This window comes from Garra rufa, chromosome 14, assembly GCF_049309525.1.
Source record: "Garra rufa chromosome 14, GarRuf1.0, whole genome shotgun sequence".
Classification (NCBI taxonomy): Eukaryota; Metazoa; Chordata; class Actinopteri; order Cypriniformes; family Cyprinidae; genus Garra; species Garra rufa.
In genome coordinates, this window is record NC_133374.1 from 21197676 (window position 1) to 21223651 (window position 25976).

The window sequence follows — 25976 nt, forward strand, 5'->3', positions numbered from 1 at the left end:
CAGTCCACAAGAAGAATTAATAGTTTGTTTTAATTTAACCCTTCACAATGAGGACAACTGAGGGACTCATATACAACTATTACAGAAGGTTCAAATGCTCACTGATGCTACAGTAAAAGTTTACACCCTCAGCTCTTAAAGCATTATGTTTTCTTAATCATAGATTTTTCTGAAGAACAGCAGGCAGTTTAACTGTTCAGGACAAACAAGGCACTTGTGAACAATTATCAAAAAAAAAAAAACCTGGATCATTCAAATAACAACAGTATTAAGAATCGAGTGTATGTAAAATTTTGAATGGAGTCACTTTTTTATAAATTCAACTATTATTTTCTCTTGTCTTATTCAAGTCAGTATTAAAAAGAATTACATTAATTTTGTATGATCTCTCTTATTTTGGTAAAATAATTGACATTTTGCAGATTTATGTAAACTTTTGACTTCAACTGTATGTTAAAATATAATTTATTCCTGTGATGGCAAAGATGAACTTAGCAGTCATCACTCCATTACTCCACAAACAAAACAAAAAAACTAAAAAAAAAAAAAGTAAAGACAAACCTAGAAGATAAAAACAAACAAAAAAACAAAATAAACCACAATAAAACTCAACAAAACAAGATTTTTTTTATTTGCTGTGTAAAAGAAACTTTATGGCATGTTTGACTCCCATTTTCAGTGTCACATGATCCTTCAGAAATAATTGCAAATATTAAGAAACATTTCTTATTATCAAAGTGCTGCTTAATATTTCTGTGAAAACCCTGACTTTATTTTCTTTTACCAGGATTCTTCGATGAATAGAAATGTAAAAAAATAAATAATCTTTTGTAAAATTATAAATGTTTTTACTGCTTTTAAAACATTTAATCAAGTACTATATTGTGATAATCAAGCATTATTTAATTACAGGGCTTTAGCAATAAGAATTAAAGCTTGGTAACTATTCATGAATGTCATTTTAACTTAGGACTAGTGGTGGTGTTTTTAAAATGTTGGTCATTCAGCGTTTAATTAAAAAAAGAGGGGAAAAAAAAAAAAAAAAAAAAATCGAACAATAATAATAATAATAATAAGATAATACTACGAGTTCTACTACTAATAACAATATAAAACGCACTAAGGATTAACAAGCTTCAGTAGTCATGAATATTAATCACATTGTCTGTTTGCTCAAACTGATTTGCTAAAAATCAAAACAGGGACGATAATAGGTGAATGCGATTTTGCGCATTAGTTCCGGCCACTACTAGAGAAACCAGCAGTATCTTATGGCTGTCCATAAAAGCTGAATAATTCCAAATGAACTGTTATTTGGACAGGAAAATACAACAAAAATATAGTTGTGCAACAAAAAATATACATGTAGAGCGTTTTCTCTTTGTGTGTGTGAGAAATACAAGTCAAATACAAATACGCTGAGATGAACTGAAAAATAGCGCAGGCCGCTTGACAGAGAGTGAAAATATATCTGTGCTAAGCTTATACTTAGCTTCCAACTACTTAGTGAGCAAAATCTAGGAATTTATTAGCCAGTGGCTAATGTTAGACATTAGTCGCATTTAGTCGCATATGCCAGTGATTTACATACATTGTAAAGAGTTGTACTGTCATAAAAGTCAATGTTCGATTCTAAGAAGACTTTAATTTTATAACTATTCTTAGTATGGTGATAGATCACTACTCAAAAAAAGCAGTGAAGTCCAATGAGTTCAGAATGAAATAAGGGTGAGTGAATGATGACCGAATGCTCATTTTCAGGTGAACTATCCCTTTAAAAGAGAAGTGTTTTAGAAGAACTAAAGAACTGAATGGCAGTTCAACATAACCCTTGACTAGGAAACAAGAGAAGTGTGACTTTGAAAGCAAAAGAGATGTCTCCAGACAGAAGAGGAGAATACCACAGCAAGAATATGAGAGCTGCATTATCAGTTAGTGTTCAGTAGGCCATAAATAAATACAGCGTCCCACTGCTAGTGTGCAGCTCTCGAACGTGCTTAGCCGGGCTCGGCTTGGCTCTGTGTGGAGGGAGATGCAGGACGTAGTAACTCGAGCTGCAACACAATCCTCGGACGTGTTAACAGTGTTTCCATCCGAAGCGCTCCCTGTGTGCGCTAACTCATGAAAAACAGACAAAACTATCTGTTTGACGGAAGTTCAAATGCGATTATCACTTTGTTCATGACGCTGATGCATTTACTGCTCAGCTCCAAAGCTTTCAGGCTTGCTGGGTTCCTGCAGTCCCCTGAGAACCATATAACTCGCTAAACAATGAATGATTAATACAAAGAAAGCTTAATTAACACCCTACAGAAGTGAGCCTTGAGCTACATGTCCTGCATGACCAAGAAAAATTCAGCTTGTTTGATAGCATCTTTTGATCTTGTTGTTTGATGGCACTTGGGTTTCCTCTGATAAGAGTAGGAGGTACTAAATGTAGCAGCGTTAAACCACAAAACATGGGTTAACACATTATTGGCTGAAAGTTTATTTATTTTATTTTTTCACAAGCCTATTGAATAACTTAAGCTCTAAAATTATTGCAGTGGATGCCAGCAAGTAGAGACCAAACTAGTAGACAAAAATAGAACAAAACAAGGATTTTTTTTATTTGCTGTGTTTGGTCATCATAAATTCTCATGAACTTTCTTCTAGAAATCAATGGAAAGTAGCTGCTGTAGTAAGCTTAAATATCACCCCCACAGTTGGGCGGTGCCTCCCTTGTCAACTGCATGTATGTAGTCTGAAATGTTTCCTCTTCTATTCCAGTTTTTCTGCTACATCTCCAAGTTCAGAACAATTCACAGAAAGAAACATGCAAAAGGATGTTAAGACTTTAAATACGGAACATGAGCGACACGTCCTCACCACAACAAACAACAACTCATCTTATGACTGATCTGCGACTACAACAAGGAAATTGTGCGCCGTACGAGCTGACACATTTGAGTTACCCCGCACAACTGTAAAACGCCTTAACGTGATAAACACCTATCTATTGTGCATTTCCCTATTGCTATAAATGTGCCTTTCATGCAGACCTGTAACATGCAGATAAGATGAAAGGATAACCAAACTAACTGGAGAAGGAAACACGAGTATGGAAAAGTCACAGTCCAAATTTAGTTCCCCGGTGAAAGTGTGGATGCATAATCTCAGTCAGGACAACACACAATATTTCGATAATACAACTACTATTATTCAGGATACAACAAGTGTGTCTAAAATTAGTATGCTTAATTGACAACAGCTGCATGGCACACACCTAACCTGAGGCTACCGAAATTGAAAGCACATGCAATTTCACAGAGATGGATATCAGAGCACCATGCATTTCTTCATAAGGAAGCCCTGCAATGAAAGACAAATATAGAAAATATGAGGCAGAAAATTCCAGCACTGGAACAGAGTATTAGCTTTGTGAGTTTCTAGGAGCAATGATGTGAGATCAAAGAGTGAAGAGAGATCACAAGGCCACAGCCCTGCCTCTTATATCTAAAAGGAGGTAGAATACGGAAGCCCATTTCCGTTATAAAGTCAAAATAGCGAGATATAAAGTCAGAATTGTGAAACAAACTCGCAATTGCGAGTTATCAAGTTCAATTTGTGAAATATAAACTCAATTCTGAGAACATTGGTTTTTTTTCCCCCTCAAAATTGGACTAAAACTCACAACTGCGAGTTTATAAGTCAGTTCTGAGGGGAAAAAGACAAAATTGTGATAAACTATTGTGAGAAAAACGTCACAACTGATTTTCTCGCAATTCTGAGTGTGAGTTTATATCATGCAATTCTGAAAAAAAAAGTCAGAAATGTGAGATATAACCTCGCAATTGTGAGAAAAAGTCCATTTTAAGTTTAGAACTCGCAACTGTGAGTTTATATCACGCAATTCTGACTTTATAATTTGCAATTGTGTTTATATCCCGCAATTATGAGAAAAAAAAAGCCAGAATTGTACGTTTGTATCTAGGAATTCTGACTTTATTTTTTCGCAGTTGTGAGTTTATTACACAATTCTGAGAATAAAAAAAAAATCTGAATTGTGAGTTTATATCTTGCAATTCTGACTTCATAACTTGCACACTTGCACACAATTCTTAGAAAAAAAGTAAGAATAACGAGATATAAACTCAAATTTGCGAGGAAAGAAAAGTCAGCATTGTTTTTATCTTGCAATTCTGACTTTATAACCTCGCAATTGTGATAAAAAGTCAGAAATTGCAAGATATTAACTCAAATTAGCCAGAAAAGTCTGAATTGCTTTTATCTCGCAATTCTGAGTTTAGAACTCGCAACTGTGAGTTTATATCACGCAATTCCGACTTTATAATTTGCAATTGTGTTTATATCCCGCAATTATGAGAAAAAAAAGCCAGAATTGTACGTTTATATCTAGAAATTCTGACTTTATAAATGGCAATTGCACGTTTTTCTCTCACAGAAAAAAAAGGCAGAATTGTAAGATAAAAAGTGACAATAACCTTTTTATTATTTTTTTATTCAGTGGCGGAAACAGGCTTCCATAATATAAAGATACATTTAATATTGCTCTGGGAAATTTTACAGGCAAAATTAAGTCCAAAAATAAAATTTCTCGTGAGGCAGAAAACGTTTTCATATTTTGCTCGTGATTAATTGGTCACATGAAATAGCTGACCAACAGGAAGTTGTTTGGTTGATAAAACAGTGACTTTGTGTAAGCGGTTCTTCATAATGAGGCCACTGTCCTGTCTCTTACACCTAAAAGAAGATATAAAGTTACATTGCTCTGGGAAATTTTACAGGCAAAATCCAGTCATTTCAAAACGTTTGGGAGTTTCTTGTGAGGGTCAAAATGTTCATGTTCAACTGGTCATGTGAAACAGCCACAATGACCAACAGGAAGTTGTTTGGTTTATATGAAAAAGGACTTCTGTGTGAGCGGAGTTTCATACATTGCTACATAGTATTGGCAATAGACAATGGAACTTTTTTACTGCTAAATTTGGTTGGGATAATGAGACACTAATAGAAACGTGTATTACAAAAATTTCAGTATTGATGAAATTTTGTTGTTCAGTTTAGCAAAGTGAGCATGACATCAAGCGTGAAAGCAAAGTTAAGTGTGCAATAATGCATCAATGCACAATTTAATGCATAAATTATGGATTTTAATAATAATAGATGACAGTAAATCTTATTCAATGTGTTACGTCTTAGATTATATGCATGACTTCTAATTTGGATATATTCTTTTTTGGATACATCGACTTGAACAAATCAAGTTAAATGCAGTTATTTGAATGCATTAAGACATTTACATTCAGGAATATCTGGTGATTAATAATAAACTAGACAATATGTATAGCCCTATGATTTCCGCAATGCGGAAAACACGGATGGAATCGTAGAATACAGTCATAAAAACTGCATTTACTGTATAACGTGGAATTTGCCAATTTTGAATGAATAAATCAAAAGTAGGTCAGTAAATTAAAATGCGATATGGACCAGTGCCTGTGAATATTAAGCCAGAAATATACTTTTTAAACAAATCCTGCATGATCTGTGTGCCTTGAGCGTGTGAATGAACAGAGCAGACGGGTGGTTTCGTTTACTACGGACATACTGAAGTGTTTTTAGCCTCAATATACACGAGTACATAAACACAAAGAAACTCCAGAACTGCTCTAAGAGTCACTTAATAAGCATTTTACAATTTCTTTTGAGAAAAACTACGGTCATATCATATACAAACAGAAAATTAAAGGTCTTTACAGCAACCCTTCAAAATAAAAGTTTGGTTTAACTTGAAGAAACTATGACAGAAACATATTACTTAATGGAAAACAGAATTGGACAAAAAAAAAAAAAGAATTTGTGAGAGAGAAAAAAAACATTCATATAGCCTTAAATTTCATTTTTATTAAAAACGTAATAAATAGCTGTTAAATTGTGCAAGTTTCATGATTTCAATTAATCAGGCATGCTTTTGGATTCATATTTTTAATTTAATCATAAAAAAAAAAAAAGTACTGCACATATTCATCAGTTTACCTGTCTGTTTGCATCAAGGTATCAATATTGAGGTAAAGAGAAGAGGTGGAGAGAAACTGTTTAGATGAAGTGCATGAATCTGAAAGTCGATCTATAACTGTCTTCAGTACTAGTACTACATGGGTGAAAGTGATTCTACGTAGCTTAAATTGCCACAGACTGTCAGTGTAAGTGGCAGGTTTTGGCTAGCCTCAGCTGTGCATGTTGAGGGGGCCTATAAGAAACAGGAAGGGGAAGTGAGCGTGTTAACAGGAAGAGCAGTGTCTGTGTGGTGCAAAGTATGACTGGTGTGTCAGAGTTAATCATTAAATTCTTCACACTCAATACGAACACCTCCGCCCCGAGCAAAGCTCCAGTGACGGAAAAGCTTCGGATAAGATTCTAGAGAATTTGCCACCAAAGCAGCTCAAAAAGAGGCCCTGGTCATGCAAAAGTTTTCATCTGAGTGCTGTTATGGCCACAAACATCTAAATGATCATCTTGGCAATACTTAAAACAGTATGAATGATACAGAATGACAACATGGCCAAAGGTACGAGAAACCACTGTACTACGGGAAGCGAGATTGTAAGAATGACGGAAATAAAGTATGGACTTTTTTTTATGGTGTTTACAAGTCAAACTGCTGTGGTTACTGCGGGAAAATGCACAGGACTTATGGGAATGTGTGGGACTTTAGCTCTCTAAACTGAGCGTCCAGGGTCATTTTAGTTCAAACTGAAAGGAAAAGTTAACTTCCGGAACAAAAATTTACCGATAATTTACTCACTCCCTTGTCATCCAAGATGTTCATGTCTTTCTTTCTTCAGTCTTAAAGAAATGCTTTTTTTGAGATGAACATTTCAGGATTTTTCTCCATACAGTGGATTTCTATGGTGCCCACAATTGCAGTTTAAAAGCAGATCTAAATGATCCCAGCCAAGGAAGAAGGGTCTTATCTAGTTTACAATTTATATACTTTTTAACCTCAAATGCTCATCTTGAACTTTGTGCATTTAATTAGGGTAGGTCAAAACTCCTCTAACTTCAAAATCGTCTTACATCACTGCATAAGTACTGACCCAGTGTTTACAAAGTGAACGTGCAAATATCAAAATGCCCTTTACAAAAAAAAAAAAAGAAAAAAAAAAAGAGGGTAAAACAGCGATGTAGGGCGATTTTGAAGTTGGAGAAGAAAATGAGATGGGAGTTTTTCGACCTACCCTAACTGTCTTGAACCGGAATACACAGTTTTTAAGCAGAGCTAGACAAGATGAGTGTTTGAGGTTAAAAAATATATAATTTTTTTTTTTTTTTTTTTTTTTTTTTTAGAAAATTACTGATTGTTTTGCTAGATAAGACCTTTCTTCATTGACTGGGATTGTTTAGAGCCCTTTGAAGCTGCATTTAAACTAGGGATGCACCGAAATGAAAATTTTTGGCTGAAACCTAACAAAATGAAACACTGGGCTGAAAGCCAATTACTGACCACGTTTTTTTTTTCTTTTCACCATTGCATAAATTAAATAGCCAAAATGTGTTTTTTACAGTTTTGTCTTGCTTTTTAAAGAAAAATATAAATTACAAAACAACTATTTAAAAATATATACTTAACACTAAACATTTTTAACATTCTAGTAGACATTATAGCCTAGCAACAAAGCAATTTAACTTAAAATTAATAAGTTCATAAAATAATATTATTCGGCCATTTTGAAGACCCCCTTCTTGAATCAGGCATGTGCTTCTTAATGTACAAATAAATGCAGCCTTGCTGACTTCTTTTAAAACATTCGAAATTACAGATCTCAATTTGAACACTATGTGTGAATGTTATAATAAATGTGTTAATAGAGCTGTTGTAATTAATTATTGTAATTACAATACTAACATTTATGAATGTTGACTTTTATTTTGGCGGAAACCCACAAGAAGACCTCAGTGCTTCTTTTTATTAACAGGAGCAGATTTATGAATGATTCTCATCACGCTGTTTCAGCGCAGATTTTCCTAGCGCTTTGAACATTGAACCCCGGCTAACAAGCTTGTGCAGCGCTGTCATTATACACACAAGTTGTGCGTGTATTAGAAAACATATCGTTCTGTAGTTTATTTACTAATGGTTTAAGGCCATTTTGCGATTTCAGTCATCATACAGTAACCAGCAACATGCAACGCGAAACTAAACAGTCTCTCGCTGTCGCTACTAGTAATGATTTTTGCGTGGGACAGCATTTTAAATGCTTCCACACTGAAGACATGTTTGCTGCATTAGTGCGCGCCTCTATCTGATCACGTCACGTCATTGTTCGGTATAATTTATTCAGTCTATTTGCTTATTCAGCTGAACAATGAAAGCTTTTTTTTGCTATATTCGGCCAAATCATTTCGGTTGCTAAACATTCGGTGCATCACTAATTTAAACTGCATTTTGGAAGTTCAAACTCAGAGGCACCATAGAAGTCCACTATATGGAGAGAAATCCTGGAATGTTTTCCTCAAAAAACAACTTCTTTACAATTGAAGAAAGAAAGACATGAACATCTTGGATGACAAGGGGGAAGTGAACTTCTCCTTTAAGCCAAAACGCATCTGACATTGGTGTCTACGCTTCCTCAGGCCCATTAAATGTCATTTTCATACACAAAAATAAATGCCATATATGATTTTCATATATGACATATTGGCTAGAAGGCTGTGCTATGAAAATGAAACAACTGTCTTGTTTTTAGGTTGCATAAAGACACTGAACATGGAGGCAGGAGAATATGAAGTTGAATAACAAGTGATATGAGAGTTCAATGAAGGTTACACCTGGAAACGCTACTTGTAAGGTCTTGGCCTCAGTTACGCTCTTCCTCTTGTGACTGGTCCTATTTGCATTACATATTCCTCCTCCGTCCGCTCACACAAGCCCAGCGTTTTCAGGAGAAGCAGAGCCACTGGCCTGATACGATCTCAGGCCACTGGCTGATCCGTGAGCGCTTACATGCTCTACTTCATTTGCATCTTTGAAATACGACTTGAGCTTCAGCTTAACTCAATGTAACCTCTACTCAAATTCTTTGAAGAGACCGGTTTCGCATGATTCAAGGACTGACGAACCATGTTTCGCCGCTTCTGCTTTTGCCACCCACACTGAATTAATATGCAGGGCATTCCAAAAAACACGAACTAAGTCAGGAAACGTCTGAAGAGAGGTGGCTTGAGATCTCTGAAGTCTGCTTTCACACCTAACCCAACGTGTTCGTCAAATGAAAAACGTTGACACCTTATTTGGACACTATAGATTGCACTTAAACGTTTGCAGCTTATGAAGGCACTAAAAGTGTCAACTTGGTGTCAGAAGCTCACCTGGGTTGAGAGTTCTCCTCGAACATTCGCTCTTTGCCGTCTTTGAACAGGCTTATGGTCTGTTTGGTCTTCTTGGTTAAGTTCTCCATGAAAACGCGGAAGTACTCGTTGTCGCCCAGCGTTTCCATCTTGCCTTCGTAGCGGGACAGGATAGTGCGGAGATGCTGGTAGGTGTCTGGTAACAGGTCCAGGATGTATGGAGGACTGTTCTTCAAGGCCAACTTGGGGTTCTGGCATAATCGTACCACCTACAAAACAGCAGATGATGTTAAATATGGTATCTTTTTAAGATATGAGCAGCAGAAGTGAAAACAGTGGGTTTCTACAATACTGAGCTAATAGAGAATGCCAGAAACAACAAATGTATTCAATGTAAATGTTTTTGTGAGATTAAGATTTATAAATCATCTGAAAGTTTAAAAAATAAGCCGAGATACAACTATTTGAAAATCTGAGAAAAAAAAAGTCAGAATTGTGAGTTTATATCTTGCAATTCTGACTTTATATCTTGCAATTGTGCTTTTATCACGCAATTCTGAGAAAAAAAGAATTGAGTTTATATCTTACAATTCTGACTTCATTTCATGCAATTGTGAGCTCATATCATGCAATTGTGAGATATAAACTCAAAATTGCAAGAGAACTTAGAACTTACAACTGTTTATATCATGCAATTGATATATAAGAATTGTGAGTTTATATCTTGCAATTCTGACTATTTCTTGTAATTGTGAGTTATAATCAAGCAATTCTGACTTTATAACTTGCAATTGTGAGTTTATTTCTTGCAATTCTGAAAAAAAGTCAGAATTGTGAGTTTATATCTTGCAATTCTGACTTTACAGCTTGCAACTGTGCTTATATCACGCAACTGAGAAAAAAGAGAATTGCAAGATATTTATTTGCAATTGTGAGAAAAATGTAAATTGTGAGATATAAACTCAAATTTGTGAGAGAAAAGTCAGAATTGTTTTTATCCTGCAATTCTGATTTTAGAACTCGCAATTGTGAGTTTATATCATGCAACTCTGAGAAAAAAAAGTCAACATTGTGAGATAAAAAGTCGCAATAACCTTTTTATTTTTTATCTGAGGGTGCTAAACATTGAGAAAATCGACTTTAAAGTTGTCCAAAAGAAGTTCTTAGCAATGCATATTACTATTTAAAAATTAAGTTTTGATATATTTACGGTAGGACATTTACAAAAAAATATCTTCATGGAACATGATCTTTACTTAATATCCTAATGATTTTTGGCATAAAAGAACAACAACAAAAGAAAAAAAAAAAAAAATTTTTTTTTTTTGACCCATACAATGTATTTTTGACTACTGCTACAAATATACCCATGCTACTTAAGACTGGTTTTGTGGTCCAGGGTCACATATTACATAAGTACGATGAAATTCCATTATCAATGTTGAAAACCATAACATTTTAATGAATAAAAAGCTTAAAAGAAAAACATTTGTTTGAAACTTTTCTATCATACATATCTGTACTGCCACTTTTTTGCATGCTTGCTAAATAAAAGTAGTTTTCTTTCCAAAAAGCGTAATTTCTTCCCAAACAAATTTTATTGACCCTGAAAGGTAGTATACACAAAAGATTGCAACTGCAGAAATCTAATTTGCTTATAAACTCTTGTTTTATACCATGACGTCGCACTTTCATGTTTAATTCACTTCATTTTAATTTGTTTAGTGCTTTTCACTATACATGACGTTTCAAAACAGCTTCACAGAAAAACTCATCCATGTCTATGGCAATATTTTTTGTTAACATAGCAGCCAACAAGCTCTGTGCAAATATTTTGATACAAATATTCTGTAGAATTCTCCAAAGGCGCATTAAGTTGACTATCGATCAAGAAAAGAGAACTGCAAACTAACCTCATATCCTCTGCGGGTCAACATTTTGCAAGTTTTCTCTTGCAGTGTGAGAGAAAAACTAAGAATTACACTGACAAGGGCTTGAAAACTGTGAACCGAATCATAAATACACACACAACCATTTCAGGTCAAACACAGAACATTCCAGAGAGAAGAATTTTGAAGTCCAAAGATTTTTGTGAACTACACATGATGACAACTGTGTTTGCACAAAAGACACGGTTCTGCAATCTACAGCACTACGCTGTCATCTCCATTTCCACAACATTTACAGCTGGTGACCGGGAATGACATTGTGTACTTTGCAGCTATAGGAGTTTAATGCTTGAGATTAGGGTTGGGCGGCATGATAAAAATGCGTTTTATCACGGTATTGTATACAATATTTTTTAATGTCAACTCAGTGAAAAATTAATGTTTGCAATGTAATAATGTATGTGTTGGCCTACTTTTGCAATAACCACCACATTAACACATTAACTTAAAAGTAAAGAGTTTAATCAAATATGAAACTATAAAGGTTTTAAGCTTTTCTATTTTTAATCTATTCCTACTTTCTATAAAAGACTCAAAACAAATGAATAAGCCTGACATCAGTGCAAAAATAGCCTGATGTTATGTAACACTTGTGGTGAAAAGACTCAAAACAGCAAAACTAAAGTAAGAAACATTTACCAGCAATTCAAACTCAAAAAGTACAGTAAAAAAGCAATTCTGTAACATATTGAAATTTAAAATAACTTTATTTAAATATATTTAAAAAACAATTTACTCCTGTGACAGCAAAGCTGAATTTCCAGCATCATTACTCCAGGCTTCAGTGTCACATGATCCTCCAGAAATCATTCTTAAATGCTGATTTGCTCCACAAGAAACATCATCAATATTAAAAACATCGGTGCTGCGTAATATTTTTGTGAAAACCATACTACATTGTTCATCAAAGAATCTAGAAAAAAAGTTCAAAAGAACAGCATTTAGGTAAAACCTAAATCTTAAAGTCTTTACTGTCACTTATGATCAATGTAATGCACAATACTTGCAGGAGAAGTATTCATTTATTCATAAATAAAATAAACCTAGCAATTCCAATAGGGTCCTAGCACCAAGGTTCTTAAGCCACAACAAAAAAAAACAAAAAAACATTGTGGAGCAAAGAGGAAACTGACAATGTGCCGACAGACAAGACAGAGCAGGTTACTTCTGGCATGAAACAAGGTCTCAGCTTTCAAATTGTCTTCTTTTTTTTTAAGAAATTCCAACAATAAATACCGTTTTGTGGCTCTTTAATGTATCGTGACAGATCGCTGTATTGCCTCATTTCAAATGGCATGTGAACCGATCGTCTTTTCATATTATTTAAAGCATGAAATAAACCTGAATGAACATCAGAATGTATTTTATTTGAAACACAAAGCCAACACACAATTTTTCAAGTTTAAGTGCACCGAAGTTAATCTACTCTCTTGTCTGATTTGTTTGTCGGACAAAATGGTGGACTCGTTATGATTGGTCAGATTGCCTGTCAATCAAGCTCTTTGCGAAGGGTCAACTGTACAGCGAGTAGTTTACATTTTTACCACCACATATACAGTCAAATCAATATTTATTCAGACACCTTCAACATTTCCCACATTATCACAGTTTATTTGCTATAGTTTAGAAAATGGTAATAAAATATGACAAGGACTCAAGTGTTAGAATAGTCAGAATAAATTCATCTTGACAATGTCAGACAACTTTGATAGAAAAGTCAGGTCAAAGTGTCAAATCAAATTTTTGGTCCCATATTTTAATAAATTCTACTGGTAGTCCATTGTATGAAGAGTTTTTGGATATAATATGTCACAGTTTACTTTATTTTGCTATCCTCACTTACATAAATGAACTATAGTGTCCTGCACCCACTAGTAAAAAAATCTAATTATATCAGGGGCCGGTTGCATAAAAGGTTTAGACTAGTCTTAAAAGCTAGTGAGTAATTTTTTTCTGAGACTGGTCATAATTTTTATTTTTTTATTCTGTTACATAAAAATGTAGATTAGTCTTAGTTGAATCCAAGCAATTACACTGTGGTTAACTGCTAGTTGGTCAGACTAGTTAAGACACTGTCTTAAACTAGAGGCTTGGTTTATGCAATCGACCCCTGGTGTCTGAATAATTTTTGGTTTGACTGTATATCGTCATTCCATCCAACCCTACTGGAGGCCACTAAGCTGTTGAAATCACCCAAGAAAACAAAAAACAAACATCCATTCCAGACAATAAATCATTATGATTAAGCGCATGGCCTCAAACCACTTCATTAGCCAAACAACTTAGCTTAATGGCTAGACTGATGGTCCAATAGCCTTTGCTTTAATTCAGACAAAGCGGCTCTCTTCTGTCTGGACTAAAGCCACGCATCATCACCTTCTGAACTATTGATTAAGACGCGGGTGGGAAATTTGAGGAAACGGGAAACTGCTCAAATGTCACCACCCCAGCAGTTCGAGAAGCGCCGTGTCGTGGACGCACGTTCCAGCAATAAGAGGCCGGCGCTGCGTGCAGCTGCTCCGAGTACTTGCAGCCGCTCTTATCTATTTAGTCTTCAGCACAGGACCAGCTGTGATTGGGGGGTGGGGAGAGCTAATGACATCACAGGGTTTGGGTCACCATCCAGTCTGACTTGTGCTCCAAAGCTTCAGGCTCTCATGCACCCCCAGTCCTGACAGCCAAGAGATAAGACTGTGGCGACAGGACGTCCCGAGAATTATCAGCAAACACGCATACATCTACGCATACATTATGGCTTTCAATGATAACCTGAATTGGGATAAATAGATCCGCTTGGTCTCAAGCATGAGAAGTGATACCAGGAAGTTAATAATACTGTAAAATGCAATAATGCACTCAAACATGCATTCATAGTATAAGAATAACCTTATCAAAGTATGCAAATACACAATCAACAACAACTCCACTCGACCTGTGGTTTAATGATTACTAAACCTTATGAGGAAATTGAAGTGTGGTTAATTCGTGTTTGTAAATAAGGCCAAAAACACAGATGCACACACAGGAAAAACCCATAGGCAAATACAGAACTTCTGTAATAAAGTTTTTGACTATGCAGTGTTTTTGCATATTAAGATTCACAGGGAAAAACTACAGCTGAACTTGTGTATTTGGTAAGAGGTTGAATATTTACAGAGGATTTAGAGAATATAACTACATGGATAACACGAAAATGTTAACTTTGGATAATAAATAGCCAAGCCGTGATAGACCTAACAAAAGTTGAAGTCAGTTTCTTTCAGAAAAGCCTGTTTTGCAAGTGGAACGTCTAATGTCACGTCTCCTGAATCACCGATCCTGACGTTTGTACTAAACAATCATTGAAAGGTTTTATAATCTAAGTCTGAGCACAAAGTGGAAACTTACAATCTTACGTTGCAAAAACAGGGAGATTCGCTTATGAAGACAATGTGATATGTCACATGTGCACTAACCAAACTACCCAGTGTGAAACTAAACAAATAGGAAGTTGCAAAGTTTTTAATCAGCAAGCATTATCTTGCATTATCAGTAAAAACAAAAAAGTCTTACTTGACATGCATCTCAAAACATACTAAATTAAAAGTATCAACAGGATAAGTTTCAAATGAGCCCCCCCGTCACAGATGCACCGTTTCGCTCATGTATCAGTGTGAACATCACAGGAAGTGTGAGCTCAGTAACCACAACTTTTTTCCATGAACTGCAGCTTTAACTTTTGTATTGTGAGGCAGCAAATTCAACAAAAGAAAACCACTCTGGTAGGCAGATGTTCGCTAAACGTTTTAAGTTTTAAAGCTGGCGAAAGACTCTCCAATAGTTGACTAAATTAAATACTTAACACATTAAAAAAAAACTTGTGCAAAAAGTTGCATGTGTGGTTTGTATTTTGTATATTTAATACATTAGGGTTTGTTATAGCTCATAGTGAGAATATGGTGCTCACATTCAAAGAAGAAAATACCTCAATGTTATTCAAAGGCCTGGACTAAGGAAAAATATGAAATTTGGTGCAGCTGCTGTTATTTATATTGCCAATTCTGATATTTAGTAATGTAAATCAACGAGATCTTAATAATAGTACAGTGCAGAGCACTTATATAAAATGCTGAGTTGTAAAACCTGCTTTAGTCCATTAAACACTCATCTTGAAATATTAACAATATATACATTATTCTTATATTTACTTCATGAAAAACAACCTGAAGGTGGACATCACTACGATTTAACAAAGGCTTTTTACTTGCAAAAAACGTATTAACTATCACTCAGCAGATTGTGTGCAAACTTTTGATAATTTATGTTGTAAATTGTAAATTCACATATCAGATACGATACAGTAGGCTTTATATGGTTAACCAGGTGTTTAGTAAGGATTGTGTACCTAGAAGCTACATCCATACCTGATAAGACCAACCCTACTTAAATAGATCTGTGTTAAATCCCAAAACAACTAGTTTTTAAGACAGCTGCATATTTAGCTGTCTAAAGCCATGGAATTGGTACACAACAGTTTACATTCCACTTAAAACAGAATGCAAGTACTTAAAGATAAGAAAAAGAGTGATATGACACTTCCTGTTTATCCAAAAAAAACTACTTCGAAACAGGAACAAGAGCAGTGGATGAAAGAGCAGATCAATCCACCAATTGCCCACTATCCACGTCTACACTGAGTAAATGCAATTTAACCAAGTGAATGACCAGCAACAAGATCTGTATTGTCACATACTGGTTGCTTAACCAACTTTGGGATTTCCAGAAGGTTCATTTGAGCATCCTGACGGAGTTACATTTGAACAGTTATGAACAGAAGGCTTCTCTAGTCGTCTTAAAATAGATACAATATTTACTAGTTAAAAGAAATACCACAAGCTATTAAGCTAGCACAACTAACGTTAGCACAGGACCCTGTACTACATTCACAAGTCCTGCTAGGCAAGCTGAGGTGTACGAGAACTGCAAACGACCTAGTCTCTAAAACGGAATATTCCCAGAGTGTTTGGCCGGCTGAATATAGTTTATTAGCCTGCAAACCATTCAGCTAATTGCCTTAGCAGAGCTGCCCTGCCATATTGCATTAGGACTCCTCCGTGCAGGCCATCCGGCTAAGCTAACAAGAGACCGAGGCTGCTAGCTACAGCGTCTCTCTCTCTGGTTGTATCTATCTTTGGTGTTTTGATTGATAGCCACTCACCTTATCCATGAATTTCCAGCATTTCTCCACCGTCTTTTTGTCCACGGCCCCGGGCTGGTGATGGGAGTGGTGGAGATGATGGTGAGGCTGAAAAGCGTCCTTCATCATGCCAATAAGCCCCCCACCTTTCTTCAGATTTCCTGCCATATTCGGACTCCGGAGTGCTCTTTTCCTAGTCGAAATATAACTGGGATCGGATACCCCCCGGTGAGGACAGCGCCCGAGTCCGGTTCGGTTCGAGCGAGGGTCCGTCAAGGGGGGGAGAAGCGCTTTATCGATGCAAGACTCCCATTAAATCCCCCGTGCTGGAAACCACCGTTTCACGCTGTGCTGTATGCCCTCGTGTAGTGCGGCGGATCCTGTTAAAAATAACGCGTAGAAATAAGTTTTGATGGGTGTCTGGACGTGGAGGAACAACTGCTTTCACATCGACACCCCGTGCGTGATGTTCCCTTTTCCTGCAGCTCTCTCTCTTTCTCTATCTGTGCGCTTCTGCAGAGCGATGTCTGATTCGTTCGAATCGTTCGTTTGAATCGAATCTTTCAAATGAATCAGTTGAATCGGTTCACAAAACTGGTCCGACTGAAATAGTTTGAGATGTAAAATAAATTTAGTGCGGGTTAATGTACGTGCACATTATATTTAAGTTCTAAATCATATATAAATGGCACATTACAAATGAAATTACAATAAACACAATCAAAACGTTAAACACAGTGAACCTATAACTAATCATTAAGTGCCGTCAAATCGATTAATCTTCCAGAAGAAAAGTATGTTTACATAATGTATGTGCATGTGATTTATGTATATATTTTCGAAATATTTATTAGCATTTATATAGAATATAAATCAGATATGAATATATGTATACTCTAAATTTTTCTAAAGTATATACATGTATGTGTCTGTATTATATAAACACATATATAGGGAATATATAATTAAGATGATACATAAAAATAATATGACACACATAATAAGACACACCCAATTCCAATTTCAAGCAGCAAAACAAGCTGTTTTGTACAGCTAAAAATAGCTGGATGTGGATGAGACTGGAAGCTAGACCCATAAAATTCACAAATGACTGTTCCCATTCTTACAGAAAGGAAAAGGTGGATAATCAATTAACATTACAATAATCACTCACGTCAAATACATATAACACTTTTTTATGCAGAGAAAAACGTTTTTAAAGTGGAAAGAATATTGAAAAGTTTTAAAGTGGGTGTTAGGGACCACATGATGACCTATTAGCGAAGTGAAGTACAAAAGCAGTTGAATCGGTTCGTTGAGGGGACCTGTTCGAAAGAACCGATTCGCTGTAATGAATCGGACTTCCCATCACTACTTTTGCAACGGGAAGTTCAGGCTGAGCAAGTCAAGAGCCCTTGCGAGCAAACCTATGCTCAAAGGGAAAAAGCGATCACTCACGTTTATTATAAACCCAGCACAGATCGTCTTTCTCCACGAGAATGCAATATTAGATCGCGAAATGATATCTTATTGAAATAAGATAAATAAACGAATTAGGGAAATAAACACCGCCTTCGACCTCCCCCTCCCGTGCTCGTGTGACTGTGCTTCCTGTTCCGCCTGTAAGACCTCGCCCTCTTTTATGTCTCAAATTTTCTCCGCCTCCCTGAGCTTCTCTTGCGAATATACGAATCCTACTATGGTGAAAAGCATGACTAATGAATATTAAATAGCGCACGTAACCGGAGCACAAGGAAGGTTACCAAGCAACGCAAGCACGGCGTAATTAATATTCATGAGCAAAGCCGCCCTCCAGGTTAAAAATATTAATTATGCAGATTTGTTTTACACATTTTACGAATTCTGGACTAATATGTTTTTGTAAATTCACCGCAGTAGTTCATATTCGCTTTACAAATACCCAAAAACTGAATTGAAAGAAAAGAAAGAAACACTTGTGAATAGGGGTGCCTCTATAGAGATCAACGTTCTATACGTCAAATTATTCTTTTAAAGCATCTAAGCAATTCAAAAATATCTGAAAAGACTTTATTGTCCATAAAACAAAACGACGCGCTTAGCAACTAAACACACTTCCAGGCAACCAGCCGGCAACGTAATGCAATGCGGTTACGTAGAGCAACTGTAATTGGAATTCTCAAGAGGCGATTGGCTAACGTCTATCTCTAGCCACGCCCACGCTACCAGGCGGCTCTGTATCCACAATACAGACACAATGAAACTTTTCCTACTGGAATCTTTACACCATGCCACCAAAGAAGAAAGGGAAAGGAAACAGCAAAAAAGACAAGTCTAAAAAGAGCACACCAGAAAAAGGTGTTTTACTATAAAATAGAATACAAAATAATATAGTACTTACAATGATGCATATCCTTTTCCCCCTCTTAATACAGATGATGGACTTGCAGAGAAGTATCGGAGAAGTGCCTTAGATGTGGCTGTGTTAAAAGAACATCTTGGTAAGCCAAATGTAATTGTTAAATTGGCCTAGAAGTTGTTCAATTCTATTCAAACATTAGGAAAGGAACATCTCTACATATCTTGTCAGCTCTGAGGACAAGTATAACACGCCAAGCCACAGCTGTGAGAGATGACTTGAAAAGTCAAATCAAAGATCTGGAGCAGGTGCTCAGTCAGGAACGATCAGACATGAAGGACATCACTGCAGGTCTGTATACGTAGGCTATATTGGTTTATTCCAGGGTTATAATTACTTCATAATACTGATGTTTTATGCTGTATTGTTTTGGAAATACCTGATGAAAATGAAATGTGTCTGACAAAACAAAGAGAAGAATGCTGAAGAATGTTTTTGTCTCATAATGTTTCAAATTTAAAGAAGACTTTTCTATTTATTTGATTGAAAACACAGTAAAAAAAATCAGTAATATTATGAAATATTATCAGAATCAGAAAGAGCTTTATTGCCAAGTATGCTTGCGCATACAAGGAATTTGTTTCAGTGTTATGAGCTTCCAGTACACAGACAATAAAAATAAGAGAATAAGAAAAATACACATATGTAAACATAAATAGACAAAATAATAATAATTTGTAAAAAAAATAAATAGACAAATAAATAGGTGGTATGTACAGTTGTGCTATAGATGATAGAATGGAATGCAGGGATGTGTTAGGGTGGAGGTATTAGCAATAGATATTGCTATTTATTGCAATTTATACGTTATAATATATGTTAAAATATCATTTATTTCTGTTATGGAAATCCATTACTCTTCGGTGTCACATGATCCTTCAGAAATCATTCTAATATGCTGATTTATTATCAATGTTGTAAACAGTTGTGTTGCGTAATATTTTTTTGAACCTGTGATACTTTTTTCCAGGATTCTTTGATTAACAAAAGGTTAAAAGGAACAGCATTTATTCAAAATATAAATCTTTTCTAACAATAGTCTTTACTATAACTTTTTATCAGTTAAAAACATCCTTGCTGAATAAAAGTATTAATTTCTTTCAAAGAAAAAAAGAAAGAAAAAATTTACTGACCCCAAACTTTAAACGGTAGTGTATATTGTTACAAAAGATTTCTATTTTAAATAAATGTTGTACTTTTTAACATTTAATTCATCAAGGAATCCTGAAAAAAGTATCATAGGTTCCAAAAAAAAAATAATAATAATGTATATGTATATATATATATATATATATATATATATATATATATATATATATATATATAAGCACGACTGTTTCCAACATTGATAATAAATCAGCATATTAGAATGATTTATGAAGGATCATGTGAAACTGAAGACTGGAGTTACGATTCTGAAAATTTAGCTTTGAATCACAGGAATAAATTATTTTTTAAAGTATATTAAAATAGAAAACCACTATTTTAAATTGCAGTAATATTTCTTAATATTACTGTTTTTTTTTTCTGTATTTTTAATCACAGAAAAGACTTTATTGAAAACAATAAAAATATTACTGATCACAAACTTTATGAATGGCAGTTTAGTTAATATCTTGAAGCTTCCTCACAGTTCCTATCTGAACTGGTGATACTGAAAAATCTTAATTTCTAACATAGATATCATATAAGTAAGTTATAGGCAGTTCCATGGACTTCATTATTTCATAAATATAATATTTCTGAGGTCACCTAATGGACTTTAGTTCAGTTTCTTGAAATTACATGATTGTTTTATCCACAGCTGTCCTAAAACTCAAAACAAATGTTTGGATTGAAAAAGACAGCATTTATTTGAATAAACTACAGTAAAAACAGTAATATTGTGAAATATTATTACAATGTAAGAAGACACTTTTCTATTTTAATATAATATAAGATGTCATTTAAAGTTTAAGCAGCCATTACTCCAGTCTTTAGTGTCACATGATCCTTCAGAAATCATTCTAATATGCTGATTTTCTGCATAAAACAGAAATTTTTTTTATTATTATCAATATTTAAAACACTTGAGTACATTTTTTTCAGGATTCTTTGACGAGTAAAAAAGATCCAAAGATCAGCATTTATCTGAAAATAAAATATGTTGTAACATTATACACTATACCATTCAAAAGCTTTGAGTCAGTATTTTTGGAGGGCAAAGAAATTATAGAAATTAATACTTTTATTTAGCAAGGATGCTTTAAATTGATCAAAAGACATTTATAATGTTACAAAAGATTTCTATTTCATATAAATGCTGTTATTCATCAAAGAAGCCTAAAGATATTCTACTTCAACATAATAATAATAATAATAAAAGATGTTTTTGAGCAGCAGATCAGAATATTAGAATGATTTCTAAAAGATCATGTGACTGGAGTAATGATGCTAAAATTCAGCTTTGAAATAACAGGAATAAATTACATTTTAAAATATATTCAAATAGAAAACTTAATTTTTAAATTTTCATTTTAAAATATTAAAAATATTTTAAAATTGTACTGTTTTTGCTGAACTTTGGATTAAATAAATGCAGGCTCGGTGAGCAGAAGAAACTTCCTTAAAAAACAATAAAAACCTTACTGTCTAAAAACTTTTGACTAATAGTGTATGTAAATGTGCATTTAGTAAAAAGTGATATCATTGATTTCTAACACAATATATTGTATTTTACTCTTAATTTCAGATCTCAACCGTCAATATAAGTCCATGGAAACAGATCTGCAGACTAAAGTTAACAGGCTCGAAGTGAGTGTAGACTTGCTTGAGACACAGCTTGGTAAGTCCAGGCATTAACAAATTCAAATTCTTGTGCTTATCATAGGCAATGTGTGCTTTAACCAATCCATTGACATGCTGATGACAAACAAGGCCTCTGTTTATTTAGCTGAGTGTCAGGTTAAATTAAAATCGGAAAGAGAGCAGCAAGAAAAAACAGAAGCAGAAAAAGACGCCATCATTTCTGACCTCCAAAGCAAACTGGACAGTATGGAGAGAGAGTGTGAGAGGATCCTGCACGTAAGTCAGAGTCATGGCTTTATGAGTGTCAAAATATATATTAGATGCTTGAATGGATGACATATTTTATCAGCATTACACAAAGCTTAGCTTAAATAGCTTGGTGACATTTCAAAGCGTGACAGAGTAATCTACCTTGACGAAATGAGCTAAAATTAATGCTATAGTAAAACAAATTGAACGGACTGTTAATTAAAGTGTTAACAAATCTAATTGCCATCCACAAGGTTATCCATTTCAGCATTTAGTATTTTAGCATAGTAGAGACCATCTGCACCTCTAAATGCTCATGCCAGATGGTGAGACATGGCCCATTTAATAAGCTACTTTTCATCTTAAATTGAGTACGTTTTTATTAATTGGTGTCTATTGGCCTGCTACAGGGCTGTCTGGATAGTTTGCTCTCTCACCTGGCTGAGACACGGATGCAGTGGGAAGAACAGAGCACAGTCACTCATCAGGAAGTCAAGGACACGCTCAGAGACTTTGGAATAAACCCGCTTCACTTATGAGGACACCTTCAGTTGAGTGCTGTGAATAGAACAGGACCAAGATATCTGACCTTTGACATCTAAGCAATTTCATGTATATTGCATAAATCAGTAGTTTCCTTTCCACAAAAATATTAAGCAAAAATATATCTTTTTAGCGCCAAATCAGCATATTAGAATGATTTCTGAAGGATCACATGTAACACTGAAGACTGGAGTAAAATGGCTGAAAATTCAGCTTTGCCAGAATTACTTACATTTTAAAATATATTAAAATTAACTTTATTTTTATTTTACAACATCACTGTTTTACTGTTTTTTGATTAAATAAATGCATCCTTGATGAGAATAAACATTAGACAAAATTTCTGACTAATTTATTCAGTTAAGGTCAAAAGTTTATACCACAAAAAATTAGAGGGTTCATACAAAATGCATGTTATTTTTAATTTAATACTGACCTGAATAAGATATTTCACGTAAAAGACATTGACATTATAGTCCAAAAGAGAAAATAACAGTCAAATTTATAAAAATGATCCTGTTCAAAAGTTTACATACACTTGATGCTTAATATGTTGTTACTGTACCTGAATGATCTACAGCTGTGATTGTTCCTTGTTTGTCCTAAACAATTTAACTGCCTGATGTTCTTCAGAAAAATCCTTCAGGTCCCACAAATTATTTGTTTTTTCAGCATTTTTGTGTACTTGAACCTTTTCAACAATGACCATGATTTTGGAGCCATCTTTTCACACTGAGGACACACGAGGGACTTGTATGCCATTATTGCAGAATGTTCAAACACTCACTAATGCTCTAGAAGGAAATGCATTAAGAGCTGGGGGGTGAAAACAGGTAAAAGATCAGGGTAAATGTAACTTATTTTGTCTTCTCGGAAACATGTAAGTATCTTCTGTAGCTTCTGAAGGGCAGTACTAAATTAAAACAATATGTGACCCTGGACCACAAAACCAGTCTTAAGTCGCTGGGGTATATTTGTAGCAATAGCCAAAAATCCATTGTATGGGTCAAAATTATTGATTTTTCTTTTATGCCAAAAATCATTAAGAAATTGAGTAAAGATCATGTTCCATGAAGATTTTTTGCAAAATTCCTACTATAAATATATCAAAATGTCATTTTTTACATTAGTAATAATTCGGACAACTTTAAAGGTGATTTTCTCAGTATTTTGATTTTTTTGCACCCTCAGATTCCAGATTTTCAAATAGATGTATCCCCAAATATTGTCCTATCATAACAAACCATATATCAATAGAAAGCTTATTTATTGAACTTTCATATGATGCATACATCTCAGTTTTGTAAAATTTAACCTTATGACTGGTTTTGTGGTCCAGGGTCACATATGATATTTAGGCAAAATAAGAAAAATGTTCTGTTCATTCGTTTGACCCCTGGTTCTTAATGCTCTTAATTTTTTCCTTTTGGAGTATCAGTTAATGATTGAACTTTCTTTAATAGTGGCACTTGAGTCCCTTGGTTGTCCTCAGTGTGAAAAGATGGATATCAAAATCTTATAGTCATTGTTAGAAAGGGTTCAAAAATGCAAAAGATGCTGGAAAATCAACAAATGTGTGGGACCTGAAGGAGTTTTCTAAAGAACAGCAGGCTGTTCAGGACAAACAAGGGACTCATGAACAACTCTTACTAAACAAACAAACAAACAACTGTAACTGTAACAACACATCTGTAGATCATTCAGGTAACAACACAGTATTAAGATTCAAGTGTATGTAAACTTTTGAACAGGGTCATTTTTAAAAATTAAATATTTAATTATTATTTTCTCTTGTAACCATCTTTTATGTGAAATATCTTATTCAGGTCAATACTAAATAAAAAATAATATGCATTTTGTTGGATCCCTCCTAATTTGGTAAAATAATGAACATTTTGCAGATTCTGCAAAGTGTATCTAAACAACTGTATAATCATATATTTAGTCTTCCCTGCTTGGGACCGAACAGGTTTGATCTGAGAAAAAAGGAAAAACATTTTCCTAATTATGACTTTACCATAAAAAGGTCAAGCTTACTTTAATTGAAATGAGTGCCTTTGAAATTAGTTTCACATGGGGAAAAAGTACATGTAAAGGTGTGAGGTTGTGAATTCAGTTTGACTCTCAGACTCAGGTCATCTGATTTTACTGTTTATTTTATTCTATAAAACGTAAACACTGTTTACTGAAAGACTGAATTTCCGCGTACACAATTCATCCATACGAAGTTGTCCTTCAAACCGTTTACTTCAGACAGTGCAGTTCATTCTGTCTCCAGCAGGTGTCTCTGTTGGTTTAACTTTCTGTCGCTCTTCTGATTTGAATAGCGTTTTCATGTTTAAAATTACAATCAAGTTTCAAATGATTTTACTTAAATAATGTAACAACCATTTTATGATTTATTCATCTCCCTATAGAATGTGTAGGATGTTTACCTGTTGTGTTCTCCTTAGTACGAGTCCAGAGTAATGCTCTAATGCCCTTGACAGACGCCAGCTGTTGATTTACGGATGTGAGATTGCCCAGGGGAACTGACTGTCTGGAATAAACTCTACAAACATCATTCAATACGAAAAAAATCTTGATTACACAGATATTTCTGTTAATACAGTTAAAAGTTAAATAACTGACCTTGTTATGTTATATCACACATTTTACATGAATGAAAAAGTTCAGTGACATTTGCGACGTGCAGCAGAAGGTCTGATCTGGCGGGCAGATGGTCGTCTCCAAATCTGAGATCGGTCAGTCAGAGGGTGAATAAATGGAAAGCAGATGAAAGCAAACAGCGACTTTTATTGCACTTAAAGCTAAGTCATAAGCCGGTTGTTCTACTTATTAAAGCACTGCGAGAGAACAAAAGGCGGCAAAATGAACATGACTTTATCTCTACCTGCACTCAGGGATCCTAACAGCACTTCCATTGTGAAACCTAGATTATATGTTTTAGAACATTAAAAAGAGTGTAAGATCACTATATAGTACTCTATATAGTAGTACTCATTCCTAGTCAAATATTATTAAATATGGCGCTACACTATAGGTTATCAATCGGCCATTTTGGCAGCACTGAACAAAAACAATGTTTTTAAACCATACGAAACTTGCATATTTTGCTGATTATTGCTGCTGAAAAAGGTCAATTATTGTCATGTTTTGGGCTGTACTAATCGGTTGGACCGGGAAATACATTGAGTACTATAAACTGCCAAAAGTTAAAACAAATCAAGGAGAAGAGTGCAAAAAAAACAAAAAAAAAAAACAACTGAGGAACAAAAGGCATTTGTGGGTCAGACTGAACTAGGATTTCTAGGGCAAAAATCCTGACAATTTCCGGTCAGGTAGGTGAAATATTAAGCTAATATCTTAATTAATACTGCTTGTACATATATTTACCACCTATTGACTTTAGTTTGCCAAAATATTGCACACTTTCCTGCTGACTAAGTCCTTCTCTATATGATTTAGCAGCTCCTACACATTTTTTTTCTTCTATGGTTTAGACAGCATAAAATAGCAGAAC

The 25976-nt window shown here is 34.7% G+C and overlaps 2 protein-coding genes across 2 annotated transcripts in view; one reads left to right on the forward strand and one right to left on the reverse strand.

Annotated features, from left to right (window-relative positions):
- Positions 1–16953, reverse strand: part of cbl (Cbl proto-oncogene, E3 ubiquitin protein ligase) — a 51447-nt gene extending 34494 nt beyond the window's left edge. Inside the window, exons 1-2 of the mRNA XM_073817664.1 lie at positions 16498–16953; positions 9373–9620 (exon numbers count right to left, since the gene is read on the reverse strand). Coding sequence (XP_073673765.1) covers positions 9373–9620; positions 16498–16644 — 395 coding nt within the window. The 5' untranslated portion in view covers positions 16645–16953. The remainder of the gene's footprint in view (positions 1–9372; positions 9621–16497) is intronic.
- A 1790-nt stretch (positions 16954–18743) lies between these two features.
- On the forward strand, positions 18744–22680 carry drc12 (dynein regulatory complex subunit 12 homolog). Its single transcript, XM_073817237.1, has 6 exons — positions 18744–18813; positions 18891–18956; positions 19046–19165; positions 21606–21698; positions 21807–21937; positions 22321–22680. The coding sequence occupies exons 1-6, from the start codon at positions 18744–18746 to the stop codon at positions 22447–22449; spliced, it is 609 nt and encodes a 202-aa protein (XP_073673338.1). The 3' UTR covers positions 22450–22680.
- Positions 22681–25976: the final 3296 nt, after the last annotated feature.